Source organism: Pseudorca crassidens, chromosome 1 (genome assembly GCF_039906515.1).
Source record: "Pseudorca crassidens isolate mPseCra1 chromosome 1, mPseCra1.hap1, whole genome shotgun sequence".
In the NCBI taxonomy this organism is placed as follows: Eukaryota; Metazoa; Chordata; class Mammalia; order Artiodactyla; family Delphinidae; genus Pseudorca; species Pseudorca crassidens.
This window is the reverse complement of record NC_090296.1, coordinates 121,284,856-121,309,950: the sequence shown is the minus strand read 5'-3', so window position 1 is coordinate 121,309,950 and position 25,095 is coordinate 121,284,856. Positions and strand designations below refer to the sequence as shown.

Here is a 25,095-nt window from a genome sequence, read left to right as displayed (position 1 = left end):
TGCAAAGGTGTCCTGAGGGCATCTGGGAGGGGAAGGAACAGGAGAGGTGCCTTCCTTCTTCTTCTCCCTGCCCCGATCCAGTGTCCAGGAGCTCGGGGTACCACTGCCAGGACAGGGGCTAGAGGGCCACCGCCCCCATCAGCCTCTCCCAAGTAAACTCTTCTCCCTTCCTTTCCTGGGAGACGCTGCCTCCCAGATGAAGGCTCCACGGTTGCCCCCAGGGGCTGTCTCACTAGGTATGGGGTTCACACTGGTGGGTGCACCCGCCCCGCTGTGAGCAGGAAATGTGTCTGATTCTCCTGTGTGTGCTCAGTCCCACCACAGGCCTGGCATTCAGTAGGTGCTCAATAGGAGAGTAAGGGAGCAAGTGGCAGGTGGAGTTGGTGACTGTGAGTGAGCAGGGCGGTGGGAGTGGGAGGCTGCAGGGTGGGTAATAGTGGAGGGTAAGATACCCAGGGCCCCTCCCCCAGCAGGATGTGGGCTTCTTCCCACGCAGCAGGCTGGGCCCTGAGATAAACCCTGTGGGGTTTCCACAGTGGGTTTGATGCCCTCTTGGTCAAGCTGTGGTCCTCAGACGGTGGTGGCTGCCCTTTCCACATTCTGCTAGGGAAGGACAAAGCCCAAGGACGCCCTCTGAGCCCAACCTAGCTTTGGTCAACCCGGCCGGCAGGCTACGTGCAGAACCACAGAGTAGAAAAACCTTGTTTTATTCAGCCCAGGCCTGGGCAATCTTTCTCTGTGGTATGGCCAAAATATAAAAAATAAAAACCAACAACCAACAAAATCACGTTGTAGGGGAAAGTTAAGTACCCAGTTGGGCCTGGCATCCGGAATCCCTGTGGTTTTGGTCCACGTTTGCTCCCTGAGGCGGGCAGGGAAGGATGCTCCCAGCGTCCAGCTGCCCCTGCCTGTGGGTGGTGGCTGGGCCCCTTGAGCCGGGCTTGTCCTGGCGGGAGGCTGCCTGGGGAGCAGGGCCTGCTTTGGGAGGTGGGGAGGTTGACCATCTGCACACCCTCTCCTAGATCAGGATCTAAGGAAAGAAAGAGAGGAGGTCAAAGGCAGGCTGAGGCGTGGGCCCCTCGTTCAACTGTCAGCAAGGCGCCCACTGCCTCCCCAGCTGAGCGCTTCCCTTCCACAGCCTGGATCCCAAGTGGGAGGGCAGGCGTGGGCCTCCATTTCCGTCAGTAATCTGGGCTCAGGAAAGGGGGCTCCATAAAGAGGGGTTTCATGGACTCCCATGCAGGGCACGGTCTCGGCACCACCCCTCCCCATGCCCTGAGTTCCAGATTCTTTTCTAGGCCATTAGCAGAGCTGCTACTGTCTGGAAATACTTCCTTGTTTTCTCTAACTCAGTACTTTTGGAAAAAAAAAAAAAGGCCTCCTTTTTCCTCTTCAGAAACATGATTGAAACCCACAAGCGTCAGTCCCGTGGCCTTTCTGGAAACGCTCCGTCCGGCTTCCTGCGCGCTGGCCCAGCTGCCTGCCTGTGGTCAGGGTCGAGGAGACGCACTAATGAGACCTGAGCCTCTCCAAGCACTTATGTAAAGGGCTCGGGAGGAAGGGCCTCGGCATGCCCTGCACTCACAGGCCCCAGGGTAGCTGGAGGGGGGCGCAGGGCAACTTCTCTGTCTGCCCTGCTGAGGGGCCCAGCTCGTGGTGCCACCTGGGGAAGCGGGAGGCTATTTGGATGTACCTTTCCCAGCAGCAGGGGGTACAAGAGGGCATGTAGGCTCCCCACCTCCCTCGCACCCCTCAGCCCTTGTATGCCCCTGCCTCCCTTCCTCCTGCCATCCTTCTCCTTCCCTAGAACTGCTTCCCAGAAAACCTCTACTGTTTAGGTGACTCCTGGATTTTTAATGGCTGAACAAGACAAGTCCTGAGTGAGAAGGTGCTGCAAACCCAGGCCTGCCGAAGGGCTAAGTTGCCAGGGATGGGGCGGGAGTCAGTCGTTCCCAACACACTCTGTGACCTGGATAATTCTGATCGAATTCTGCGAATGAGGAACCTAGTCTCTGAATTGAACCAGAGGCTACTGTTCTCACGGTGTGGTGGAGGGCTGTGAACATTAGCTTAGCGGTAGCAGCCAAGGGTGCGAGGGCTATCTCCAAACACACACTGAGTCCTCACACACCAAGCTCTGAGCCTGCTCACGTGCTGAGCCCTGACCCTGGTCGCATGCTGAGCCTTAATCCCGGTCACACACTGAGCCCTAATCCCGGCCACACACTGAGCCCTGACCCTGGTGATAGCCTAAACCTCTCATACCTATCAACCATTAATAAGCAGACACGTTTGGGGAAAGATGCTTCTCTGGGCCTTGGGATCCCTGCCATTTGTTCCTCAGCTGATGGACTAAAGCTCTAGGAGACTACTCTTTTTCTCTTTACTTTTTAAATGGAAAAGAGTTGCTTTGACCTGTTCAAGCATTTAAAATGCACATGGAGTGGGATGGGGTTTTTAATGAGTTCGTAAGCAGGGGGTCCCTCTGCAAAGTACTTCATGTGAGGAATCAGGAGAGAGGCTGAGGACAGCCAGCGCAGGGCAGCAACAGCTGAGGCGCCACGTGCCAAAGGCCTGGGAGTTTATCGACTCCCTCCACATCTGGGCCCAGGGACTGATGACTGTTAGAAGTGATTCCAACCAGAATCAGTTCTAATCTGAGACTGCTTAATTCAATCCACCCGATACGGACGCTAATGCTCACACAGCTGCCATTCACTGAGCACCCGTGTGAAGGGTCCTGGAACACACACAGATGGCAGGCCTTTAAATTCTCTTCACAAGTCTGCGTGGGAAGTGCTGAAGAGAAGAGTAGTCCAGAGAGGTGAGGTGAACTGCCCGATGTCACAGAGTGAGGGAGTCACAGAAGCAGGAATGCAGAGCCCATGCACCTCCACCCAACAACACTGCCTGCTGCTGGTCTCCACCTCAGGAGAGATCACGCCCCGGGTCAATGCCCGCAGCCTGAGCACTCCGCTTGGGGTGGCCGGTCCAGCCGCAGCTGTGTGCGGCCATCAAGGTGACCCACGGGGCAGGTATCCTACATGTTTCATGTGGCCCTGCCTGCTCCTCAGGTAGGAGAGGGGCTGGGGTACGGAGAGTTGGAGGAAGGGCACTTACTGGACAATTTTGCAGTTTGTTGTAGAAACATAGCGACCTGTATAGTGGATGTTGCATCTCACCACATTGTTGGTGAAGTCAGACTCCAAAACAATGTACTTTGGGTTCACGTGCACCTGAAGAAGGAAAGGAACAGAAGGAAAAGGGATCTGGTCATGAGGCTGTGCTTCACTTGGTCACCAGGGAAGGTGGAGAGGCAGACAGGCAGACACAGAGGAGCCGGAGAGAGGGAGACAGGGAGATGGAGAAAGACCGTGAGAGACCAAGAGACACAGAGACAGAGACACACGGATGGAGAGACGGGGGAAGATGCAGAGAGACAGAGAGAGGAATGAAGAGAGAGGCAGCTTACAGTCCAAGGAAGCATTGCTGGATCATCCTTCTTGGAAGACAGGTTTCCCCATAGTCAGAGCCCAGGCCAGGGGGCCTCGCATGGGGCATTCAGAGCCACTGCCCCAGGGAACCCAGCAGTGAGTGAGGGGCCGAGCAGGGATCCCATGCCTGGTCTCCCTGACTCCGAGGCTCGCACCCTTTCACCTCGCATGCCTGTCTAGGTGACCTGTGGAAGGCTTGTCTGATGCCAGGTAGCATCTCCTGCCCTGGAGCCCAAGGTACCAGACACTCACTGAGATGATGACCCAAGCATAACCTATCTGAAGAGGAGCTGTCCGGACACGAGGAGATCCTTTAAATGCTGGATTGATAGGGGAGGGCTTCGCTGGGGTGGGCTACACCCAGCCTTATTTGCAGAACATTTTAAGAAGAGAGGAAACGATGTTATATTTAAGTTACGTTCCTTAGGGGCAGGAACTGTGCATTACTTATGTGCCTTGAATCCTCGGAACCTAGAACTCAGAAAGGCCTTTGTACGAGTTTGTTGAGAGTGGATGAAAAAGGAAAGGAAAAGAACACGCTTGACAACCTTGGCCCTTGGGCGAGGCTGAGCAGAGGCCTCACCGAGCCCATGGAGAGGTGCCCAGGATGGGGCGCAACCAACTGCTTCCAGGTTGCCGTGTTCTGAATGCGGCCACCCAGCAGCCCGTCCTCATGCAGGTTAAAGCCGCCTCCCAGGCCCACCTTCCCTGCTCTTCCTTTACTCCAGCATAGAGCGGTGGGCCCAGGGGGCCTCCTAGAGTGAGCCCTACCCTCGCTTTGCACCTGCAAAGAGGAGGCTAAGATGTGTCTTCCCCAGGTAAGGTCATGATGACCCGGCCCCCGCTCAGCCTGCATGGATGTTCCAAGTTGGGCTGTGTGTCCTTAACGTGCTCTTCTACTTGTCTCCGCAAGGGACGGGTCACTGGAGCGAGTGTACATGGAGGAGGGGTTCGGGCCACATGGAAAAGCCATGGTCACAAGTGCCCTTGGCTTTGCAGGGGTCCTATGAGGAGCTGAGGGTCTCTCTCAGGGAGGGCAGTGTCCTCTCCCAGATGGCACAGAGCCTGCCCTGCTCACAGACAGGGGAATGGACCCCATGGCTCTCCAAGTCCTCTGCCACTTAGGGAAGACAGAGTCACCGCCTCCTCTAGGATCACCACACTTGGGCCGAAGGTTCGTCGGTGTTTTTACGGGAAGAGGCTGTGTCTGCCTGAGGCTAAAACCTTCAGGTGGGAAGTGCAGACCTCAGGGACCTCATCAGCTGATACGCCCAGAGGGTGAAGCTTATGTCAGAGGCGGGGACACCGAGGGTGAGCATCAGGTTGGAGGAGTGCCTCCAACCAGGGGCCCCACCTTGAGGATGTAGTTCCCGGGCTGCACATCGGTTATGTCAATCCACTGGCAGTCGATGTCCGCATTGTACGTGTCATAGCAGCCTGGGCTCAGGCCCTAGGAAAAGGGACAGGAAGAGAGGCTGGGGTGCTGTGCACTCCTCAGAGCCACCCCATGCCCACTTCAGCAGCCTGGGGCCCTCCTTCCTCTGTGATTCGTCCTGACCCTGGCCTGGGGTAGCTGCTCAGAGTGGGTCTGCCCCGTCCTAAGCCCACTAGGTGGATGAACCAGAGAGATGATAGATATAATAGTCAGATGGAGGGATGAAATGAAGGTGGGGGGATGCCTGGGAGAGATGGATGGAGGAATGGATAGAGAGACAGGCAGGCAGGATAGATGGACACTCTCTGGATATTTGGACAGAAAGATGGATTCGGGTGGACAGCTAGGCAAATGGAGTATCATGCCATCCAGAATTCGCTGGAATGTTCCGCTCCTTCCATGAGCAGACACCCCTGGGAATGGAGGTGGAGGGTAGCCCCGAGGGGTTCTCTGGTGGCTTCAGGACTGGCAAGAAGACCTGCACTCTCTGAGCTGAACGGCCAGGAGCTTTGGCACTAGCCCATCTTTAGCTTGGCCTAGCCTCCCCATCCCTGGCGGGCTTCCCCCCGTCCTTCAGAGCCCCTGCCCTGCCTCTCCAGCCCAACCTGTGTGTGAGAGGTGCACGCGTAGCGCTTGAGGTTGCCGAAGTCGCAGGTGCTGTCCTCCAGGCAGAAGCTGGCCTTGTGGCCCTCGGCTACCTTCTTGCCTGTGACTGCGTCCAGCAGGTCGTAGTGGCTGAACTCGTCCATGCTGTGGTAGTGCCTGGGGGCAGGAGAAGAAGAGGGAGAAGAGGGCCTAGTCACCCCTGGCTTCCCAGCCTGTTCCCCTCCTGAGACGGGCCCAGGTGACCCTGCTGTGACACCACCTCCTGAGGGCTCCTGGGGCTCCTTGGTCACTGTGTCCCACAGGCAGCATCTCTGGTGTCCTCACTGAGCCAGTCACCCTAGGAGGGCACCTCCTCAGGACCCCTCACTTCCTCTTGGGCTCCCACCTGTACCGGCCTCCCTTGGGTGATGCCCTGTATTCTAGATACTTCTGTCCCCTATCAAGACCGATCCTTCTGTGTCCCATCTTCCATTGCGGCTTTTGCTAAGGCTCCTCTGAGAAATCCTTGCCCCAGTGATGGATCCTTGGCAGAAAACAACGTACGGGGCCCTCCCACCAGCACTGCCCCTCCGGAGTGCTCCTGGGGAGGGGCACTCAGGCCCAGGGCCCTGGCCCAGAACGGGGGGCGGGCCAGGTAGCCCACTCACTGGTGGCAGCTGTGCCACTCCCAGGTGTGCCGCGGCCGGTTCGGAAGGAAGTCTGCGGTGCCCTGGTTCTTCACGCGCTGGGGGAAACGCAGCAGCACCCGCACGTCATAGTCGGTGGCCTCAGGGGCGTAGGCTGTGCTGTGGGGACAGGCGGGGAGACCAGAGTGGGCTTGGGTACCAGACGCAAACACCCAGCATAGGTCGGCTTGTTCCTGAAGATTCTCACATCTGACCCCTGCCCTGCGGCCAAGGCTCAGGCCTCTGTTCCTCTCTGCGGGCCATCCCCTCCTTTCTGACCTCTGCCATGTGGCTGGCAGCTGCCAAAGGAGTCTTTCTAAAGAAGCATTTGGCTTGATAATGACCCTCTGAGGGTCCCTGATGCCTGCAGGTGACTCTCAGCTGGGGACAGCCCCTGAGGGTGGGGGCAAATCAAAATCTTCGGAGGGCTTTTATAAAATAGCCCTATCCAGGAGATTCTGACCTTCTCCCTCCCCCTACACCTGGGTTCCAGCTTCAAACACTGTCTCCCAAACAGACTTAACGCTTTCACTGATCTGTACTTTTGCCTGTGCCGTTCACTTGACCCAGAACTCGCCCAGCCTCCTTGACCCAACTCAGGTCCCCTCCTCCAGGAAGTCTGCCTTGATTGCCCCACTTAGAGGAATCATGACTGCCTGTGAGATCTAACAGTGCTGCCTACAACACACCCTGATACCATACACAACCTGAGCTGGGTCAGTGTAAGCAGACCACCTCTCCCTGATTGTGTGGCTTCAGGGCCAGCGACCTGCCCTTTTTTGCTCAGGAAGCACTGGTCTGGTGTAGATTGCCTGTTCACAATTCACTTGCTGACCCCCAATTGCCAGCTGAGATGGGCCTTGTGAGGTGAGAAGGGAAAAGAGAGGAAACTGAGGGGCAGCAGTGAGGGGACACACATCACACATCCCATAGGTCGGAACGAGGGCTAGCTGAAGGCTCCTTCCTCTTCAGCTGACTGTGGACAGCTGTCTCGGCCAGACTCTGGGGCACTTCCCTGGCAATCATTAAGGTCTGGGCCCTAAGGCTTGAGGCAGGAGGTGGCCAGTCATGGGGATTAGCTCTCTCTGAGAGGATGTCTGGACAACAGGCAGTGTAGGCTCCTGTCTGCCAGGACGTAAGGCCCTTGGCCTTGTCTGAGGGAGGCTTGGAATCTGTCTTTGTCTGTGTTGGAACTAGACATCCTCCTTCCCTCTGTTCAGTTAAGTCCTACCCCTCTGCTGGGCTCAGCACACCGTGGGAAACCATTAGGGTCTGGGTTCTAGGCCCAGCTTGGCCACAAACTCGTGGTGAGACTTGGAGCAAGTTCCTTTCCTCATCTGAGTTCTGCCTGCTGTCTGTGAACTGGTACCGGTCCGCAGCCCACACTTTCGATAATCTCCGAGGGCCCTGCTGCTCCAGGGCTTCAGTTCTGCTGCATTTTCTAGGTCTGTATCCCACACCCAACCTCCGCTGATGCCTCAGCCCTTGCCAACCTCTCCCTCCTCTGGCCGCCCACAGTTCCAGCCTGCCAACTGCTCCTTCTAGCTCTCCTTCCACTCCCTGTCACTTGGTTCTGGGTAAGAGGCCACTTTCTCCAGCTAGACCAGGATAGCCCTGGGATGGAGCCCCACTGCCTCCGCCCCAGCCCATCTGGGAGCTCAGATGTGGGCACACGGGGTATTCCATGAAGACGGAATAACAGTTTGGTTTTGACTCAAACTCCTCAAAACTCAGCCTCAACAGACGGCCATGGAGGCTGAGTTCCTCCCCACTGGAGGAGCTGTAGCAGGAGCAGTAAGCACATTATGCTCTCTTCCCAGAGACGAGACCTGAGTGGGCAGGCCGACTCAGTGGAACTCACGTGTGGTCCCTGGACTGGTGCCAGTTCGTACACTGTCTGTTGCCAGTCTGTTGTGAGATAAGGAATTTGCACCAGCATGTAAACCAACTACATCACGAATCACACTGTCTAGTTCAGCTGATAACTTCCTTTTTTTGAAGCAAGACTTTCTCGATGAAGGAAGCAGTAAGTTGAGTTACATTCCAGTGCAAGCTCCTTGTCTTGTTCCAGATGGATAACAATTTGTGGGCAGCTATTCTGAGTGGCAGTGAACGAGGTCTCATTAGTGAGAAAATGTTGAGGTTCTAACGGGCTTCCCAGATACTCAAAAGTGAAAGTAAATAGAGTTCAACTGTTTAAAAAAAGCAAATAATTAAGAAAAATAGGAGCTTTCAACATAGACAGCTGTCAATAAAAGAAGTACGTCAATATAATCTTTAACTAGTTCTTTTAGCACAGGGAGATGTCCCCAAAGCATACATATTTGAACAGAACATTCACTGTCAATAAATTCCGAAGCAAGCTCTGCAAGAGGCAGAAGAACCCAGGAATAATGGAGAGCTGGCTGTGCTCACCTCCCGGGTTCAAGTAAACTGGTGTCCTTCCCTTCTCTCTAGTGCAACACATAACTGAGGCCTCATTGTTACCCATGCCCACAGCCCCTGCTGGACAACCCACACCTGTCCTCTGTGGAGATGACTCCATAATCCTGCCCTCTATCCTGAAGGCGTCTATAAGACTTCCCTGGGCTCCCCACGAGGAACCTTCTCATGAGACACCTCAGATCTGAAGGTTTTAGTTCCTCTCACTGCTCCTCAGTTACTGACAGGGCAACACAGACCTTTGGGGCAGGTGTGAAGATTAAATACCATTAGGTTCCTCATATAGTGATATATACAGAAATGCTGGATCACTCTCATTCTCCTCCACACCTTACTGCCTCGGGGCAGGCAAGGCCCACTGACGAAGAGGCCAGGGTCGTGCAGCCTTCAGGCAGCCTGGCCGCCACGAACACAGGTTCCGGGGACTGTCCACGCTTCATCCTCATCTCCTTACCTGGCCAGACACTTCTCCTCTGCAGCACAGCGCAGGGAGTACAGATGGGCTCTCTGGACATAAGTGGACGCTTGCACGTAGTTGGGGTCCGGGACCAAGTCAGGGAGACCTGGAGTGGGGAGAGGGAGAGAGGGAGGAGGGAAGAATGGTTGGCATTGAGGAGGGTCAGGCTGGTCAGGTGTAAAGCCCAGAGACCTCTCCAACCCCGAACGCCCTGTGCTGTTCTCCTTCCTCTACACAGGCTGTCACTTCCTCCTGGAAACCTCCCAGCGTGAGCAAGGTGTGTGATTTGAACCGTTCTCCCTAGGCTCAGGTGTGGGGTCAGGGAGGTCAGGGGGCAGGGGCTCACCTCTGGAATTCCGTGCTGTTGGGACCGCTGAGTTTCCTGGGACATGAGCCAGACCTGGGAGACTGGGTGGAATTTGGAGAGCAGGAGAAGACAAAAGGGTATTCTCGGCAGGAGGAGTAGCATGAACAAGGGCCTGGAGGGAGGACTGAGGGACCCAAGTAATTTCCTGACAGAGACACTCCCCTTGGTGTCCTTATTTCCCAGGCCTCTGGTCACCAGACCCCACACACCCTCTGCTCCTCTCACCCCTGCAGCTGGCATTCTTTGTGAGCCGCCAAGAGAGAACCCTGGGCTTCTGACCCCGAGTGGGTCCCAGAAGGCTCCTGGGCAGAGCCAGGTGAACGCTGGTTGGCAGAAGTGGGGGTGACGAGGAAGGGAGGGGCTCACAGGAAAACATGTCCCCAGAGCAGGCTGCTGACCGGGCAGGATTCTCAGCCTGGGCGCCCAGCCCGCCCTTCTCAGGATTCCTTTCATCCTGTCATTGGCCCCCAGACCTGACCACACCTTCCCCTGTCTGCAGCCTCAGGCCTCCAATCTGAGGAGGGCCTGGCTCCCTGCCCTGCAGGGCCTAGGGCCCAGTGCCCAGGGGAAGTCTGGAGTCTGCTCCAGCCCCTGGATCACTTGTTCCCCAGGTTATGCTAGAGCCAGGGGTCTGTCCATTCTGCCTCCCACTCCGACCCCGTCCCCGTACATAACTTAGTCCCAGTGAGAATGATTAGGAATAAGCAGAAACCGAACTCAGGTGTCCAGACCCTATCCACATGGAATAAAGAAGGAAAGATCTTGATGTTGGGTGTGTGGAAGGGGTGGGGCACGTGGTGGGGTAGGAGGTGGGCAGGGGGACTCCAGAGCCCTGGGCTCCATCTCAGCTCAGCCACCAGCTTAAACGGGAATGGGCCTGGACCTCCATGTACCCTCCCCTCTCAGGCTGCAGGGATTCTGGCAGATAAATGATAAAATGAAGCTGTAGGTTCCTCTTAGCTTCTTTCAAGCCCTCTGTTCTTGGGGGGCAGGCACAGTGAAGGGGCTTGAGTCATGCAGACAGGCTTCTAGCCCCTTCTTGCTGCCAAAACCCTCTTGTCAGCTTATAGGTCCAGAAGATGAGGCAGAGGAGGGGAACTCTGGCTTCTAAGCCTTTCCCAGAGGTGTCTGCTACACGCCACCCCTCACAAACACATGCCTGGGGTTCTCAGACCCTACCCCTGCTCGCCCTGGGGCTCCGGCCTCATGCAGGAGCAGCCGGTGTGATCTCACCTACTCGGAATGAAGAGGAAGCTTGGAACACAAGGGTGGGTGAGGATGAGGTGGCTCCTGGCTGATGGGGGCTGTCCTGGCCAGCCTAGGCCCCATTACTCAAGCCCCCAGGAATGCCTGTAGTCATTTCCCAAGGGATCCTCCGGCCTTGAAGGCAAGGGCCACCTCCGTATCGAGCTGTTTCTCACCCTCTGGTCCCTAGAAGCTTATGCTGTGGGGAGGGGGGAGGTGAAGAAGACAGGAATGGTCCCCTTTCCCGTCACCAGAGAGCCTTTCCCTCAGCAACATGTGGTGGCGGGTCAGCTGGGCCTGAAGCTTCATGACACCCAGCATTTGGCACCAGATGGCCTACCACCCCCCACCCCAGGCCCGGTTTCAATAAACACTGCACAGATGGCTCTACAAAGCTTTTCTGGCCCGACCCTTCCTCTCTAGGCCATTTCATGAGTTGGCTCTGCAGTCCAGGGAAGCTGGAAGAGCCAGCTAAGAGGCCAGGGGTATTCAGGGCCAGCAAGGGCTGGTACCACTCCTGGCCTCTGACTGCAGCCCGGCTATGATCACATACTGAGTCCTGATCCTAGTCCTATACTGAGCCAAAGATGACCATCTTCCTTCTACTGTGGAGGAATCTCAGGTTCAGGCAGGTGCCTCCTGCTCCAGGAAGTCTTCCCTGATTGGCAGTGACATTCCAAGCTGCACACACTTCTCACTACTAGATCTGTATTGATCTATAATTAGATTCTATCGTATTTACCTGTGTCTACTCCCCTCCAGACTATGCACTCTCTGAGGGCAGGGCCTGGGCCCCACTCACCCCCTCAGTGGGGCAACCCACCGTGCTTCAGGGCTGACTGACCGTTAGGCAGTCAGTCTCTGTCAGGCAGGCTTCTTTAATGATTAGTGCTTCATACTTTACTGTTCCAGTCATCCACGAGCATGCTCCTCACGCTGTCTCCCTCAGGACACCAGGGCACACAGAGGTGCTGGAGGGAACGGAGGCTCAGAGAGGGCAACGAATTTGCCCACAGTCACACAGCAAGTCAGGGAAGCCCCAGGAGGAGCTCTTAGGTCCCAACCTCCTTCCAGGACTCTACTTGTTATTCTTCTTTTTATAAAAATAATTTCTTTTAGTTATAATTTACATACAGTCAAATGCACAGATTTTAGGCATACAGTTTGATAAGTTTCAACAAATGTATACACGGTGTAGCTACCACCACAATCAAGCTATGGATTGTTTCCATCCTCCCTGAAAGTTCCCTCCAGCCCCTTCCCAGTAAATCCCCCCTCCCTCCTTCCCAGGTAACCACTCATCTTTTTTTTAATCACTTTAGATGCTATGCCTTTTCCAGAACTTGAATGGAATCACCCTGATCATTATTTTATGTTCTTTGTTCTGCACCTCTGACCATCACAGAGGTCCTGTGACTCCCCTAACCAGCTCCCCCTGGCCCGCCCTCCACCCCTCCCTGTCACACCCTCACTGCCCTGGGATAAGCTGCTGGAAAAGAGAGCAGCCTTGGGAGTTCAGGCTGGGTCCCCCCCACCCACTTCAGGACCCCTGCAGAGGTCCCTGGGAACAGCAGACCCCCTGCCTCAGCTGGTATGTTTTCCCGGGAAGGAACAATGCCTCCTTCTCCACTGCTCTCCCAGGAGGCATTCCATTAGCAGCCAGGCCTGCAGGCTTGGGTTTTCAGCCCCTCCATAGGGGCTTGGGCGTGTGGGGGGGTTGTGTGATGTTGGAAGGAGGATAAGGGAAGGCTTGAGTGGGGGCTTGTGGATGTAGGGTACCAGTTTGCTGTCTCTGGCTTGTGGGGTACAACCAGGCCCTCCAGGCATGGTGGCCAATGTTGGGTGAAGTCTGGTTACAACCAGACCCGTGCTCCCCTCCCCTCCCCACCATCCCAAGAAGTGTGCATTTTAAAGGAAGATCCTGGAGAGAGGATAAAGCTTACTCAAAGGCAGGGAGAACCATCAGTCATGGGATATCATTTTGTGTGTTGGGGGCCTGCGATCTCTTATCCAGAATATACGGAGTCATGCAGCCCTTGGACCTGGCACTGGAGACATTATAAAGTAGGTTCCAGTGGGCAGTTTTCCCAGAGACTCCTGTTTTCATAAATGCAGAGAACTGAATTTATCATAATTCTCATTTCAGAGCAAACTAACCAACTAAACTGGTCTATGCAAGGCCCCTCTTGTCATTATTTTTTTTGAACCTTTATCCTTACCCTGACCCTCAGACATATCTTTGAACATCTGTGTCTCTGTGTAGAATCTGCAGTGTGTTGGAAGTGGGTATGTATCCTTGAAGTATATAAATGACATTGTCTTATAGTCTCATTCTGTTTCTTGATTTCCAATGTAAACTTTTAAGATATGTCAAGTTCATTGCTTGTCATTGCTAGTGGGATTCCACAGTATGCAACCTCCAGGGCCCATCTAGCCAGTCTCCCGGGGATGGACCCCTGCGGATGGGGCCGACCACTCAAAGGCTGGGTGGACGGTCTTGCTCAGGCTACCCAGGGAGGCCTGGTCACCATCAGCATCCTGCCTTCCATGCCCAGGAGGTAGGCAGGAGCCATACTTCTTACCCTGCTGTCACGGACCTTCTGCGTGGACCTGGGTTGGCCTGGCCCCCCTCTAGGCCTCACTGCTTCCATCGATGCAGACTGAGTGTTCTCCACCTCACTCATGCCCTAGAGCCTGGGGCCGGCCCGCTGTGAGAACTCTTCCCCAGAAGCAATGTGCTGACCACGGGGGTTTAGGCTGCACAGAGCCCGGACCAGGATTGGGGGCACACTGAGTCAGAGGGTAGCAAAGACCCCTGGGATGACCAAAGCCAGGCTCTTTGGCTGGGGAGGGGCTGGATGTGAGTGAATCGGGTCCCAAGGCCATTCTGCAGGCAGCCTCTGGTCTGGAGGAAGCCCTTCAGCCTTGGGGGGGCCCCATCAGACCCTCCAGGGCAGTGAAGACACTGAGCTGCAGTGCATTCCCGCTCTGCCCCTGGAGCTTCCTCTGTGGAGGATCCAGGGCCCCCTCCCAAGGCCGATGTCCTCCCACCTCACCCAGGCTGGGCCTGGAGCTGCCAGCTGGCCCACGTGCCAGCCCGTGGGAAGCCGAGGACTGTCCTCCCCTCCCCTGGCAGGACCCAGCCGGGGCCTTCTTGTGGGGAAAGACTCCAGCAGGCCATTGTGCCATCTCGCCCAACGCCCTACTGTCCAGGTCCCTTCCCTTTCTTAGGCTCAGTCTCCCATGTGGACGATGGGGAGAGCAGCCTAACTGCCCCTTGAGCGCAGTTTTGATGGCTCCATAAACACTTGGAGATTAAAATACTTTCAGGAGCTATTCAGTCCATTCCCCAGCCTTGGGCAAGAGCCCAAGACCTCTCACAACCTCTGCAGACGATACTTTCGCTGCCAGGAAATTCTCCCACCGTCTGACCTAAATCCTTCCTGCTTTAGGAGGAATCTGTTCCTTTCTGCTCAGCCGTTCCTGGCAGCTGCCCGGAGTGGAGGGTCTGAGGTTACATTCCTGCTGCTTTGCCCACACCTCACCTGTTTTCCCTTTGGCTTCCCTTTTCCTGTGGGTTCCTTAAACCTCGTCTCCTTTGAAATCTTTCCTCCCCAGGCCTCCTGCTCACAAGAAGCAGATGAAGGAAAACAGAATGCAAAAGAGCCCTAATCTCTTGAGCCCGGGGCTGGAGGATAAACAATGTCCAGCAGGAACCGGTCAGTGGGTTGTGAAATATGCGCAGAGAGGGATATTTCGGCTCCAGCGGCCAGACTCCAGAGGAGCCCCTAGGTGGGGAAAGCGGAAGGCTCGCAGAACACGGCCTGAATAAAGATGAGCTGCGAGGGCCTCCAGGGCGGGAGCCAGCGCGCTGGGTCCTGAGAAATTATTAGCTAATAATCAGGACATTAAATTGCCAGCATCAGCCTGGCAGTGCCACACCTGAGTGACGAGCAGGCAGGCAAGGTGGCTGCAGGATCTGCTGCGGTCCACCGTGAAGGGCAATACAGCCCAGGCAAAGGAGCTAGGATGGTCATAAAGCCTGGCCCAGAACCTTCACTGGCTCCCCATCACCTACGGAATCAAGCCCAGACTTCTCAGAGTGGCAGCTAAGGCCTTCTGTGGTCTGGCCTTCCAGATCTCTTCACCCTAAGGATCAGTAGGCAGCTCCTAACACAACTGACATTTTCTGCCCCTGGCCTCTGACCCCTAGTGCCCTTGTCCTGGAATTCCTTGCTACACACACACACGCACGCACACGCGCGCGCGCACACACACACACACACACACGCGCGCGCTTATCGAGTACAGTCTTTTAGGCCCCAAAGCCTACCTCTTCCAGCAAGGGCCTGCTGCCCCCACCAGGCTGGGAGAGGCAGTTCACGGGCAGCGATGGCCTTGCTCCTCTGAGTGGCAGGACCAGAGTCAGAGGAGGGGATGTGTGTTTGTTCAATTGAGCAAACTGCCCAGGAAGTAGCCGGGGCTGGGCTGGGAGGAGGTTGCCGCTCACCTTTGCGGAGGCAAGCTACCTTCCTCTCTGTTCAAGCCTTCTGCCACCTCCTTGCACACCTCACTCACTCACACTCTTCCCAATGTGAAGACAGCCCCTACCTTCCTGCCGGCCCACCCTTGCAGGCCCTGCTTAGTGCCCCTCTCTCCACCTCCAGAAGCCCCTGAGGATCGTATGGTCTCCTGGGTTCCCTCCCTGCCCCTCAGACCCTTCACAGTGACCTGAACTTTTTATCTTTCTTACAAAACCCACTCGACCCATGGCCTTCCCATCTCAGCTTATGGCAACTTCATCCTTTCAGTTGCACAGGACATAACCCTTCCTGTTATGCCTGACCCCTCTCTTTCTCTTCCACCCCACATCCAATCCATCAGGAAATCCCATCAGCTCTACCTCCAAAATATAGCCCGAAACTGACTGCCCACCACCTCTGTTGTTACCCCTGGCCCGGCCACCGATATCTCCGCCTGGATCTCTGTACAGGCCTCCTCTCGGACTCCCCCTGCCGGCCCCCGCACTGTCCATTCCCAGCATAGCAGTCAGAGACCCTGTTTAAATGTCACTGCAGGAGCTCCCCAATGCATGGAGAGCAAAAGCCAAAGTCCTCACAGTGGCCTACAGGCTCTCCATGGTCTGGACCCAGTTGCCTCTCTGACCTGTCTCCCATAATGCACCCACACCCATGCCACGCTGCTCTAACCACACTGGAACACACCTGAAAGCCCCAGGGAATTCCTGCCTTGGGGCCTTTGCACTGGCTGTTTCTTCTGTCTGGAATGCTCCACCTGCAGATAGCTGCATGAATCGCTCTGTGCCTCCTTCAAGTCTTTGCTCAAATGCCACCTTCATGAGGCCCACCCTGACTACCTTTGCAACCTCTCCCAACACTCCAGATCTCCCTGACTTATCTCTATTTTTTCCACAGTACTTACCCCTTCTATTATTTACTTATTATGTTTACCCATGAAAATACAAGATCCACAAGGACAAGAATTTTGTCTCTTTTCTAAAACTAATGAATACCCAGCTCTAGACCAGCATCAGCACAAAGTAAGGAACTCCATGAATATTTGTTGAATGGCTGAATTTCCTCATGAGATGATATCTGCTCTCCTCAGCCAGGCGAGAGCCCCTGGGGGAAGGGGAGGGTGGGATTGTCCTTTGCCTGCCGCCCAGCTGCACAGCGTGTTCTGAGAGCTGGCGAGTTGGGTGAGATGGAAGTGGGTCTGGGCCGCGGCATCCTGCCTGCCTGGTCTCTTGCTGCTGGGCTGAGACCTCAGTGAGAACAGGGATGGGTCCAGGGCGCCCCTGAATTCCCTGTACCCAGCTCAGGGCCTGGCACCTGTAAGCCCTCAGCGAGCACAAGCACAAATACTGGCACCCCACAAAGGGTCTGTTGGCACTGCCTGTGTGAGCACAGCCTTCATTATCAGGCAGAGGCTGGGACAGACTCCAAAAGCCCTTTCTTTTGAAAAAGGATTAGCTTTGGGGTTGGAAAACCCATGGTTCCAGCTGGCCCACAAGGGGGAGGAAGGGTGGGTTGTCTCCTGAGACTTTGGTGGCAAAGCCCCCTCAGGCCTCGACTTCCGCATTTGTGGACCTTCCCGCTCTGGTGTTCTGACACCCTCTTCCCATTTTCAGGTGATACCTAAATGCCCAGTTTCTGGGTGTCCATGAGTAAGGGGGAGAGGGACCCAGGTGCAGCCCCAGCCCTGTAATCCTGAATCCAGACAAAAAGGCCCTCTGGGTCCAACCGCCTGTGGTGAGGAGGCTGTTAGGTCAGGGCAGGGGAGGCACGAGACCCAGCCTCTCCTTCCAGCCTCCTCCCAAGCGGACTGCTACTCCGCAGGAATGCCGGGCACAGAATTGGAAGCAGGTGTGGGCTGCCTGGGCGGACCACCCGCTCCTCGCCCCCCCCTTCCTGTCCTGCCGCTCCAGCCACTGCCCTGGGGAGTTTTCCATGTGCTCTTGGCTTGGACAGGAGTGGGGTGGACTTGGGCTGGGACTACTAGGGAGAAGTGCCCCTTTGGAGGTGACAGGAGATTGAGATGGGGGTCCCTGGGGAGGGGAGAGAGGGAGGAGAGGAGACGAAAGGCCGGGATGCAAGGCCAGAATTCCCGGGCCAAGTGTGGCAGTAGCCTGGTGCCTGTAAGTCCCGAAGGACTCCCCACCCTGCTCAGCCACCAGCCCAAAAGGCTCTGTGGGGCCTGTGAACTCAAGGCAAAAAAAAATCCAACTTTTTGTGTCCTAGGGGGTTTAGACCTGAGAGAAGCAATGAACGCAGAGACATACCCTTCCCTGCGGGGCAGAAGCAGAGGGAAGGCTGGGATGGTTCAGTGGGGGAGAGAGTCAGCCTAGGTCTGAGCTTGGCTGCTGCTGAATTCTGAGACCTTGGATGAGTCACTGAACTTCTCTAGCCTCAGTTGCCTCCTCTGTAAAATGGGGGTATAATATCATCTACCTCACAAGCTTGCTGGGGGTACTAAACGAGGAAATAAAAACAAAATGCTTGGTATAGTGTCTGGTGCATATTAAGGGTTCAATAATAGCAGTGGCTATTATGATTATTTAAAATGGGAGCTGTCTCTTCTTGCAGGGATGGTCCAGTTTGAGAACAGGGGAGAGAGGATATGGCCTTGCAACTAAATGATACGAGAGGAGACGGGAAATCTGCCTGCGATGAGGTTGCTTCGGACACGACTTGTTTGTTCTGACACTAGTGACCTTCCATTGCCAAACAGGGGAGTAACAAGAGGACACAGGTCCCTCTATCTCCATAGTTGTCTGACCCTTTACCCCAAGTTCCTCGGCCTGAAGACTCCATTTCTTTCTGAAGGAGCAACTTGAGACAACTTCTGGGAAGGAAGGAGGGATGCTGAGCTGTGATTCTGCCTCCACCAGTCACCAGTTATGCAACCTTGGGCTTAACCTCCGAGGGCCTCAGTTTCCTCATCTGCAAAATGGGGGTAATAACAATACCGAGGGTTGTTATGAGAATTAAGCGACTAATTGTAAAGCTCCAAGAACAGTGTCAGGTGCTGTAGATGTGCTTGTTAAACGAATGTTCTGGAGTCTATAGAGTGGGAATGACAAGGCTTCACGCCAACGCCTCACTGGGGAGGTGCTCGAAGCTGTGCACTCTCTCTGTTTCGTCTCACTCTGTCGCAACCAGTGCCCAGAACATGGTAGGAGTCAAGCATCTGCTGAATGACCAAATGGATGTGCAAGGTAAGCCTTAATACATGAAAATGTAGAAAAAAAAATAATGCATGGGGGTTAAAAACTCAGGATGGAGAGCCATGCAGACTCAAATTCTGGTTTCACTACTAAGAGGTCGTGTGACAGTCAGCAAGTGAGCCTGTCACCTTATCTATGAAACGGGATGGATAACAGCATCTGGCTGGTGGGGTTGCTGTGGGAATTACGAGATGATGTATACAGAATTATCCCTCTGGAGGTGGCTGGGGGAACTGAGGTCCAGGTTCAGGTCCTGCCCCAGCTGGCTTGCAGGTGGTGTGAGGGTCCTCCCGGGTCAACTGAGTGCAATGCAGAGATGACAGGCTCAGTTTGAATTCTGGCTCGGCTGCATCCAGCGGTGAGACCTCCCCAGGTCTCCGTTTTCTCATCTGTACCAGAGGACCGTAATCCCCCCCTCTCTAGGAGGCTGTGCGGGTGAATGAAGTTGCACATTCCAGCCACAAAGCTCAGCAAGGGCTCCTCTGCAATGGCTGACCTTGTCATCATCATCCTCGCCTGGGGGCTCTAACTCGGGATGCTCTGGGTGGCCAGGCCTCCTGCATCGACTCCAAGCCTTGTGCAGGTGGGTGGGCGACCTGAGTCAGGGGGGTAGGAAGTAGGGGGTGCAGCAGGGAGCCAGGGCTGCTCTCAGGGACTAAGGGGCCCCATCTGGCCTCTTGGGTGCAGGAAGCTGGATGGAGAGGGACGTACCCTAGAAACACCCCTGTGTGAGTGCAGGGACATGAAACACCTGGGCCTAGGAGCAGCACAATCCTCGTGGGGGCTGTGGAGGCCTGAGAGAGGGAGAAGGAGGAGAGGAGAGGAAGGAGGTGCCTCAGGTTCTGATGCAAAGGCTAAGGCGCTGAGATTTTGTCCTGAAGGCCTTGGGAGCCACAGAGTCTTCTTGAGCAGGAGAGTAATATGGTCAGCAAGGAAAGGGTGTATCTGCCCCATGCGTAGGATGGACTGGAAGGGACCAGGGAGGAGGCAGTCACAGCTCCGATTGGTTGTGTGAGGACAGGGAAGGAGGACCCACGCCAGGCAAGGTGGGCACAGCCATCAGAGATGCCCTGGGAGGACAACCAGGGTGGCTGCTCCACGATGCTTTCATAGGGTGGCCAGAGGCAGTGAATCAGGCTGAGGGTGTAAGGGGGGGGCCCTGAGAGAAAAGCCGTGGTCTTCTAGGGCCAGAAGTCATCTTAGTCTGCACCGGTACCACCAGCTCAGAGAAGCTGAGGCTGTGAGGAGGCAGGAACAGGGACAAGGAGGCTAGGAGAAGAGGGCCCGGCTTGGGAGAGGGAGGGGCACAGCACAGGGGCCTGGGAAGCAGGCAGCCACCCTCCAGGCCTCTGCACGGATCTGCTGTGACAGGCAGACCAGGTATGTGACCTGGGCCTCTGTTTCCTCGCCTTCCCTCCCGTTACACATTTCAGAGACAACGGTACTGCAGGAGGCCTTGGACAGCCCCCCTCCCCGGGGTGGGAGGGAAGGGGGTGCAGGCACCCAAGGAAGAAACCAGGCTCTGGACAGGCGCTTGGAAACTGCCCAAACGTGGAGGACGTGGGTGGTGCGCACATGTGTTTGGTGTTGTGAGGACATGTCCGCGTCCACGCCCACATGCACGTGGGCTGCCAGCGCCCAGCCTCAGACCCCTGGGTGTGCGGCCAGGAGGAATGAGGTCAGTCTCGGAGAATCTACTCTGGACTCCCACACCAGGCCTGGGGGTCTGATCTCAAGCACAAGGCTTGGCCTTCCCCAAACCGGGATTTTCCATGGTCCCAGCCTAGCAGGGTGGGAAGGGGAACAAGTGATGGGGGAGAAGGTACTGCTCCCTCTCTGGCCTCTCTGTGAGCCCCGATTTAGCCTGCACCGCCCCACACACACCTTCCCCCCCATGACGAGGGAAGGGGCACTTGGAGGGTGCTGACAGCTTGCGGCAATGCTTGGGCACCTCCTCCTCTCGGAAGTCCTCCCTGAGTTCCTAGTGCCCCCAACTGGGGAGGCCCCTCCCCTGGGTCCCCTAACCCATCCCCCCAGTGCCTGCCCAATCACAGCACTGAGGTGCCCCCTTTTCTATTCCTTCCTCAGGGCAGGGCCTGGATTCAGCCTGGCATCTAGTATACTGCGTTCCAGGGAGAAATGTCTTTAATCCCAATTGAACACTGGGGCTCAGGGGCAATGGCCAGAGGCCCTGCTAAGTGCCAAGCACCCCCCGCTCCAAACATAGCCTTGCTCTGGCCAATCCCCCTCTGAACCTTAAGAACTGAGAGGCTAAAGAAGGACCTTAGAAAACCCACTGGCTTGGGGCGTAGATGTCAAGTCCCAGGCCTGGCTCTGCCAGCACTGCTATTTGAGGCGTCGGTTTTCTCCTCTGCCCAGAGGTGGAGTGCTTCTGGCTGAGCCCCACTCTGTGGTCTCGCATTCTAAGAAAAGCTACCACAGAAGTTTAGCTTATAGGTAAAACACGCTCTCCTCCACGGAGCTCTGGGAGCAGCTGATGCAGAGCTGTAACACACCCTGCTGCAGGGATGCCACAAGCCCTGGTGCGGATCAGATCCGGGTGAGGCCACGGTGGCAGGAGGACGCATCCTTCATCACATCACAGAAGGGCCTTCCATCTAGCTCCTGTCCTAGCTCCTGCAGGTTCTCAAAGTGGGATTCAGCACCCAACTTGAGTGCTACGCCTTGAATATGAGGGAGTGAGTACTGCCAGTGTGGACACTCCTCTCCCCTAGCCTTGGGCTCCAGCAGCCCCTAGAGAGACGGGAGTCCCCACCCCTGCACCCCAGCGGCAGCCTCTCTCACCCAAGGTCATTATGGCTGGAGACAAGGAAGCGTCCCCGTGCGGACAGAGGCAGGGGAGCAAAGGCTGGGGGTACACTACCTGTGCCCCTGAGCCCTGCAGTGCTCCGCCCTCACCTGGTGCGCCTGGCACAGAAACATTGTTGTGGAGCAGAGAGTCAGGAGTAAAGAATCATGGTATTAATCGCAGCCTGAAAGAGGCAAGGCTGGGGTGGAACGCATATGCATTGGGGACTGAATGGAAAACCTTGACCAAAGCTGACTTTGGACTTGCAGAGACAGAAGCAGGAAGGGGAATTCTAGGACAGCAGGACCAATGGCCGTTCAGCCCTGGCCAGACCACTAGCGGGCCCTTGCCAAGGTACTCCGCCTGCTATCAGCATATGTGGAGTTGCTCATCTGAAGAAGGAAGGCTGCCCCTTCCACTGAGTCCTCGTGTGTAGATGGCTTGGGCTTTCCCAAAACTAGGTCATATCTTCAACACCCCCTGCACCCCTGTCCACAGCTGCCTCCTGGGACTCTCCCCCAGGGCCAGGACTAGGGTGAACTGAGTGAAGTGACTGAGGCCCTGGCCTGGGGAGCAAAATTTAAGAGGGCGCCTAAAAACTCAGTAGCTAAGAGAAGTAACATTTCAGGCAATATTTTTAAAAATCAAAATTAACACACAAAAAAATCTGTGATGAACAAAACATCAAAATTTCAAATAAAGATGATCAGTATTGCTGATTTTTCAGTTTGCCTCAGGCTTGAATACAGTTTGGCATGCCACCATAACTGATTCTATTTAAAATTTTTTTCTTTTTTTTTGCATTATTCTTGATTTAAAAATGCATTAAAATATTACTTATCTCGATTAGTAAGTTTTTCGGTGCCCAGGCTGGTGCCCCACTCGCCTCTCTAGTCTGGGCCTTGCAGTGTGCCCCTGAAGGAACTCTGGGTTATCTAGTCTGCACTCCTGTCAGCCCAGATTCTCTCTTCTAACCTCCTGTTCATTCAGGCCAAGCTCACAGATGCCCAGTGACCGGGAACTTGCCACACCTCCAGAGGCGTCCCCTAAGGCCTTTCTGACCCTGATGCTCCCTGCTTCACCCTGTGAGGTTGGCAGAGGGGCACCTCCAAGCGTGGAGGACATGCCCTGATGGGAATGAGGCGGGGAGGGGGGCTCCTTTACTTTGTCCTCAGATGACCCAAGCCACGTCTGGAAGGCGTCTCTTTACAAAACCTGTCCAGTCCCTCCACCCCCTTATCCCCCCAAGTCAGAGCCCCGGCCTGCCTGGCCAAATCCTGGCACCGATGATGATGAGTGGACAGGGCGAAGGCCGGGAGGTGGGAAACACTGGGGCTGCCTATGGGGAGGAGGGTGGGGGTCCTTACTTAGCAGCTGGGGGAGGCCTTCAGTAAAGGATGGAGGAGGGCCTGGGCGTCGGGACGTACTCACCTCTACCGTTTTGGCTGGGCCGGTACACGCTGCCCACACTCAGGCGGCCCTGCTGCGCGCCATTGCGCTCCGAACCCGGCGGGGGCGCGTCGGAGCTGCGCACCGGCAGGTAGGGAGGCTCCACCACGCGGAAGGGGGGCTGCGGCTCCACGGCCCGCGGCGGGCTATAGGCCTCGGGTGGCATGTTGCCGTAGGGCGGGTACCAGCCGAGGCGGGGGTCGCCGCCGTAGGCGCCACCGTTGGACTGCGCAGCGTCGGGGGCCGGGTCGGGGTAGGCCTGCTCGAGGCCCGCGGTGCCCTCGTTGTACAGGCTGTGCGAGTAGCGGCGGTCCAGGCCGTCGGCTGGCTGCGGCTGCGGCGGCTGCGGCGCGTACGGCCTCTCCGGGGCCGGATAGAAGCCCTGCGGCGGGTACTCGGGCTGCTCCTCGCCGCCGCCGTACTCCTCGTAGCGCGCCCGGGGCTGGAAGGGGTAGATGACCCCCGCCGCGGCCACGGCCGCCGTCCCTGCGCCCAGACCGCCGCCCACGCCGCGGTAGTACACGTAGCCCTGGTCGTAGGTCCGCGACGCGGGGTCGTATGTCTCGTACTGGCTGACGAAGGGCGCCTGCGGATAGGGGAACTGCTGCGGAAAGGAGGACGGCTGGCGGTAGGTGGTGGCGAAGGCCGAGGCCGAGGCCGAGGCCGAGGAGGCGGAGCCCCCGTGCCGTTGCTGGGAGACGGAGGTGCGGGCCCGGGCCATGGCCGTGCTGTCCCCGACGGCCACCTCGCGCCAGTTGTCGGGCACCTGGCCGAAGCCGAATGGGTGCCGCGCTTGGCCGCGCACGGTGTCCGAGCCGATGCGCCCGGGCAGGGGCAGCGACGGGGCCTGCCGACGCCGGAGGCCCCCGTGGCTGCGCCGATGCGGGGCCTGGGGGGCGCCCGCCAGCAGCACCCGGGAGTTACTCTCGGAGCGCTGAGTCCCCGCAGGCAAGTACTCTGAGCCCGAGTTGAGCAGGCTGTACACCTGCCCGTTGTTCTCCCACTGGATCAGCTGCCGCCAGCGTCCCTGGTCCGAGCCCTGCCCTGGCTGCGCCTGCTGCCCGTGCACCAGGACGCAGACGCAGGCGCTCCACACCAGGGCCCCCAGCTGCCAACCGGCTGGGGCCAGAGCCATGGTGGCCCTTCTGCAGAGGCCTGGTGGACTGAGAGGCTCTCAGGAGTGGCCCCCTGTGCGTGCTTCTCTTCCCACGGCCTCGAGGACAGGACGGCTCCTTGCCTGCCCCAGCTCTAGCTTTGTCCATCCTGGCCTTGTCCCGAGCGGGACGGCTCCTCCGATGACAGCATTTCGAGGCCAAGGGGTCAGGGCAGGGCAGGGGCGGTGCCCAGGGCTGCACGAGGCTCTCTGCAGGGCACCGGGCAGGCAGGACCGCCTGGGGGCCTTACATGGCCAGCCCGGCACTGGCTGGCCGCTGGGCTGGCGCTTTCCCACTCTGAATGAATAAGCAACAGGCTGGGAGCGTAGGGAGGTTTCGGGCAGCCTGGTCCGCCTGCTGGGGCCTCCTCCGCGGGGCCCTATGGCCCGCCGGGTTTTAGCTATGTGGCCTGTCCCACAGCTGCTGTGCTCCCTCAGTCTCTGGAGCTCCCAGCCAAGCCCCAGACCTGCCTCTGAGGAAGGGAATGAAGAAGAGAGTAGGACGGGGCCTCTGGGGACTCAGGCCCGGTGAGTGGGGCCCTGGCAGGTATAACGGGGCTGAGGTGTCAGCACCATTCTGACCATTTCTCTCTGCTTTGGACCCAGCATCCTTGGTCTCACCTTACTGGCTTCTTGTTCGGGCTTGAATAAGCCCCTGACTCGTGTCCACTCCAGCCTCTCCCCAGGATTCCTGGGCTCCCATTCTCCAAAGCCAGTGATCAGATACCCTCCTTGTTGGTGGGCCTTCTTGGGCAAGATGCTGACTCCCAGCTGAGCCGTTCTCTAATTCTGGACCTCGGGTGTACCTTAGTTCACTGGGCCTGAGCACAAAGCATATGGACCTTCAGCTTTTTCCCTCTTGGCACATCCCTGGGCCTTAACTCTCCCAGTCTGTAGAACGGAAGTATGCCCCTGTGCTGAACAGAACTTGTGAAATCATGGGAGAGATCAACTTCCTGCCCATCCTGTGTGGTTTCTGTCCTGTATAACCTAGAAATAACCTGAGTGTGCACATGGATAAAGTGAAACTCAGGGGCTGCCTTTGATATGGGATAGGCATCATTGGGAGGCACTATGTGCTATGAGCACATAGCAGAAAGGGGGAGTCAGGAGAACGGGACTAGTCCAGTTGCTGTGATTAGGTTGCTGGGTGATCTTGGGCAAGTCCTTTCCCCATTCTGATCCAGTCACATCTGATCAGTGGAAGAGTGCTTTGGCAGGTTCTC

General features: G+C 56.6%; 1 protein-coding gene and 1 long non-coding RNA gene across 2 annotated transcripts in view; one reads left to right on the top strand and one right to left on the bottom strand.

The window, feature by feature from the left end:
- Positions 1-691: 691 nt before the first annotated feature.
- LOXL1 (lysyl oxidase like 1) lies at positions 692-24,199 on the bottom strand. The gene is made up of 7 exons (XM_067753076.1): positions 22,699-24,199; positions 9,097-9,205; positions 6,183-6,320; positions 5,535-5,691; positions 4,849-4,944; positions 3,121-3,236; positions 692-1,030 (listed from the first exon to the last, which is right to left on the bottom strand). The coding sequence occupies exons 1-7, from the start codon at positions 23,849-23,851 to the stop codon at positions 1,024-1,026; spliced, it is 1,776 nt and encodes a 591-aa protein (XP_067609177.1). The 5' UTR covers positions 23,852-24,199; the 3' UTR covers positions 692-1,023.
- The window catches only part of LOC137232030 (uncharacterized), a 78,164-nt gene continuing 75,334 nt past the window's right edge, over positions 22,266-25,095 (top strand). Inside the window, exon 1 of the long non-coding RNA XR_010946848.1 lies at positions 22,266-22,586. This is a non-coding gene — a long non-coding RNA (uncharacterized lncRNA). The remainder of the gene's footprint in view (positions 22,587-25,095) is intronic.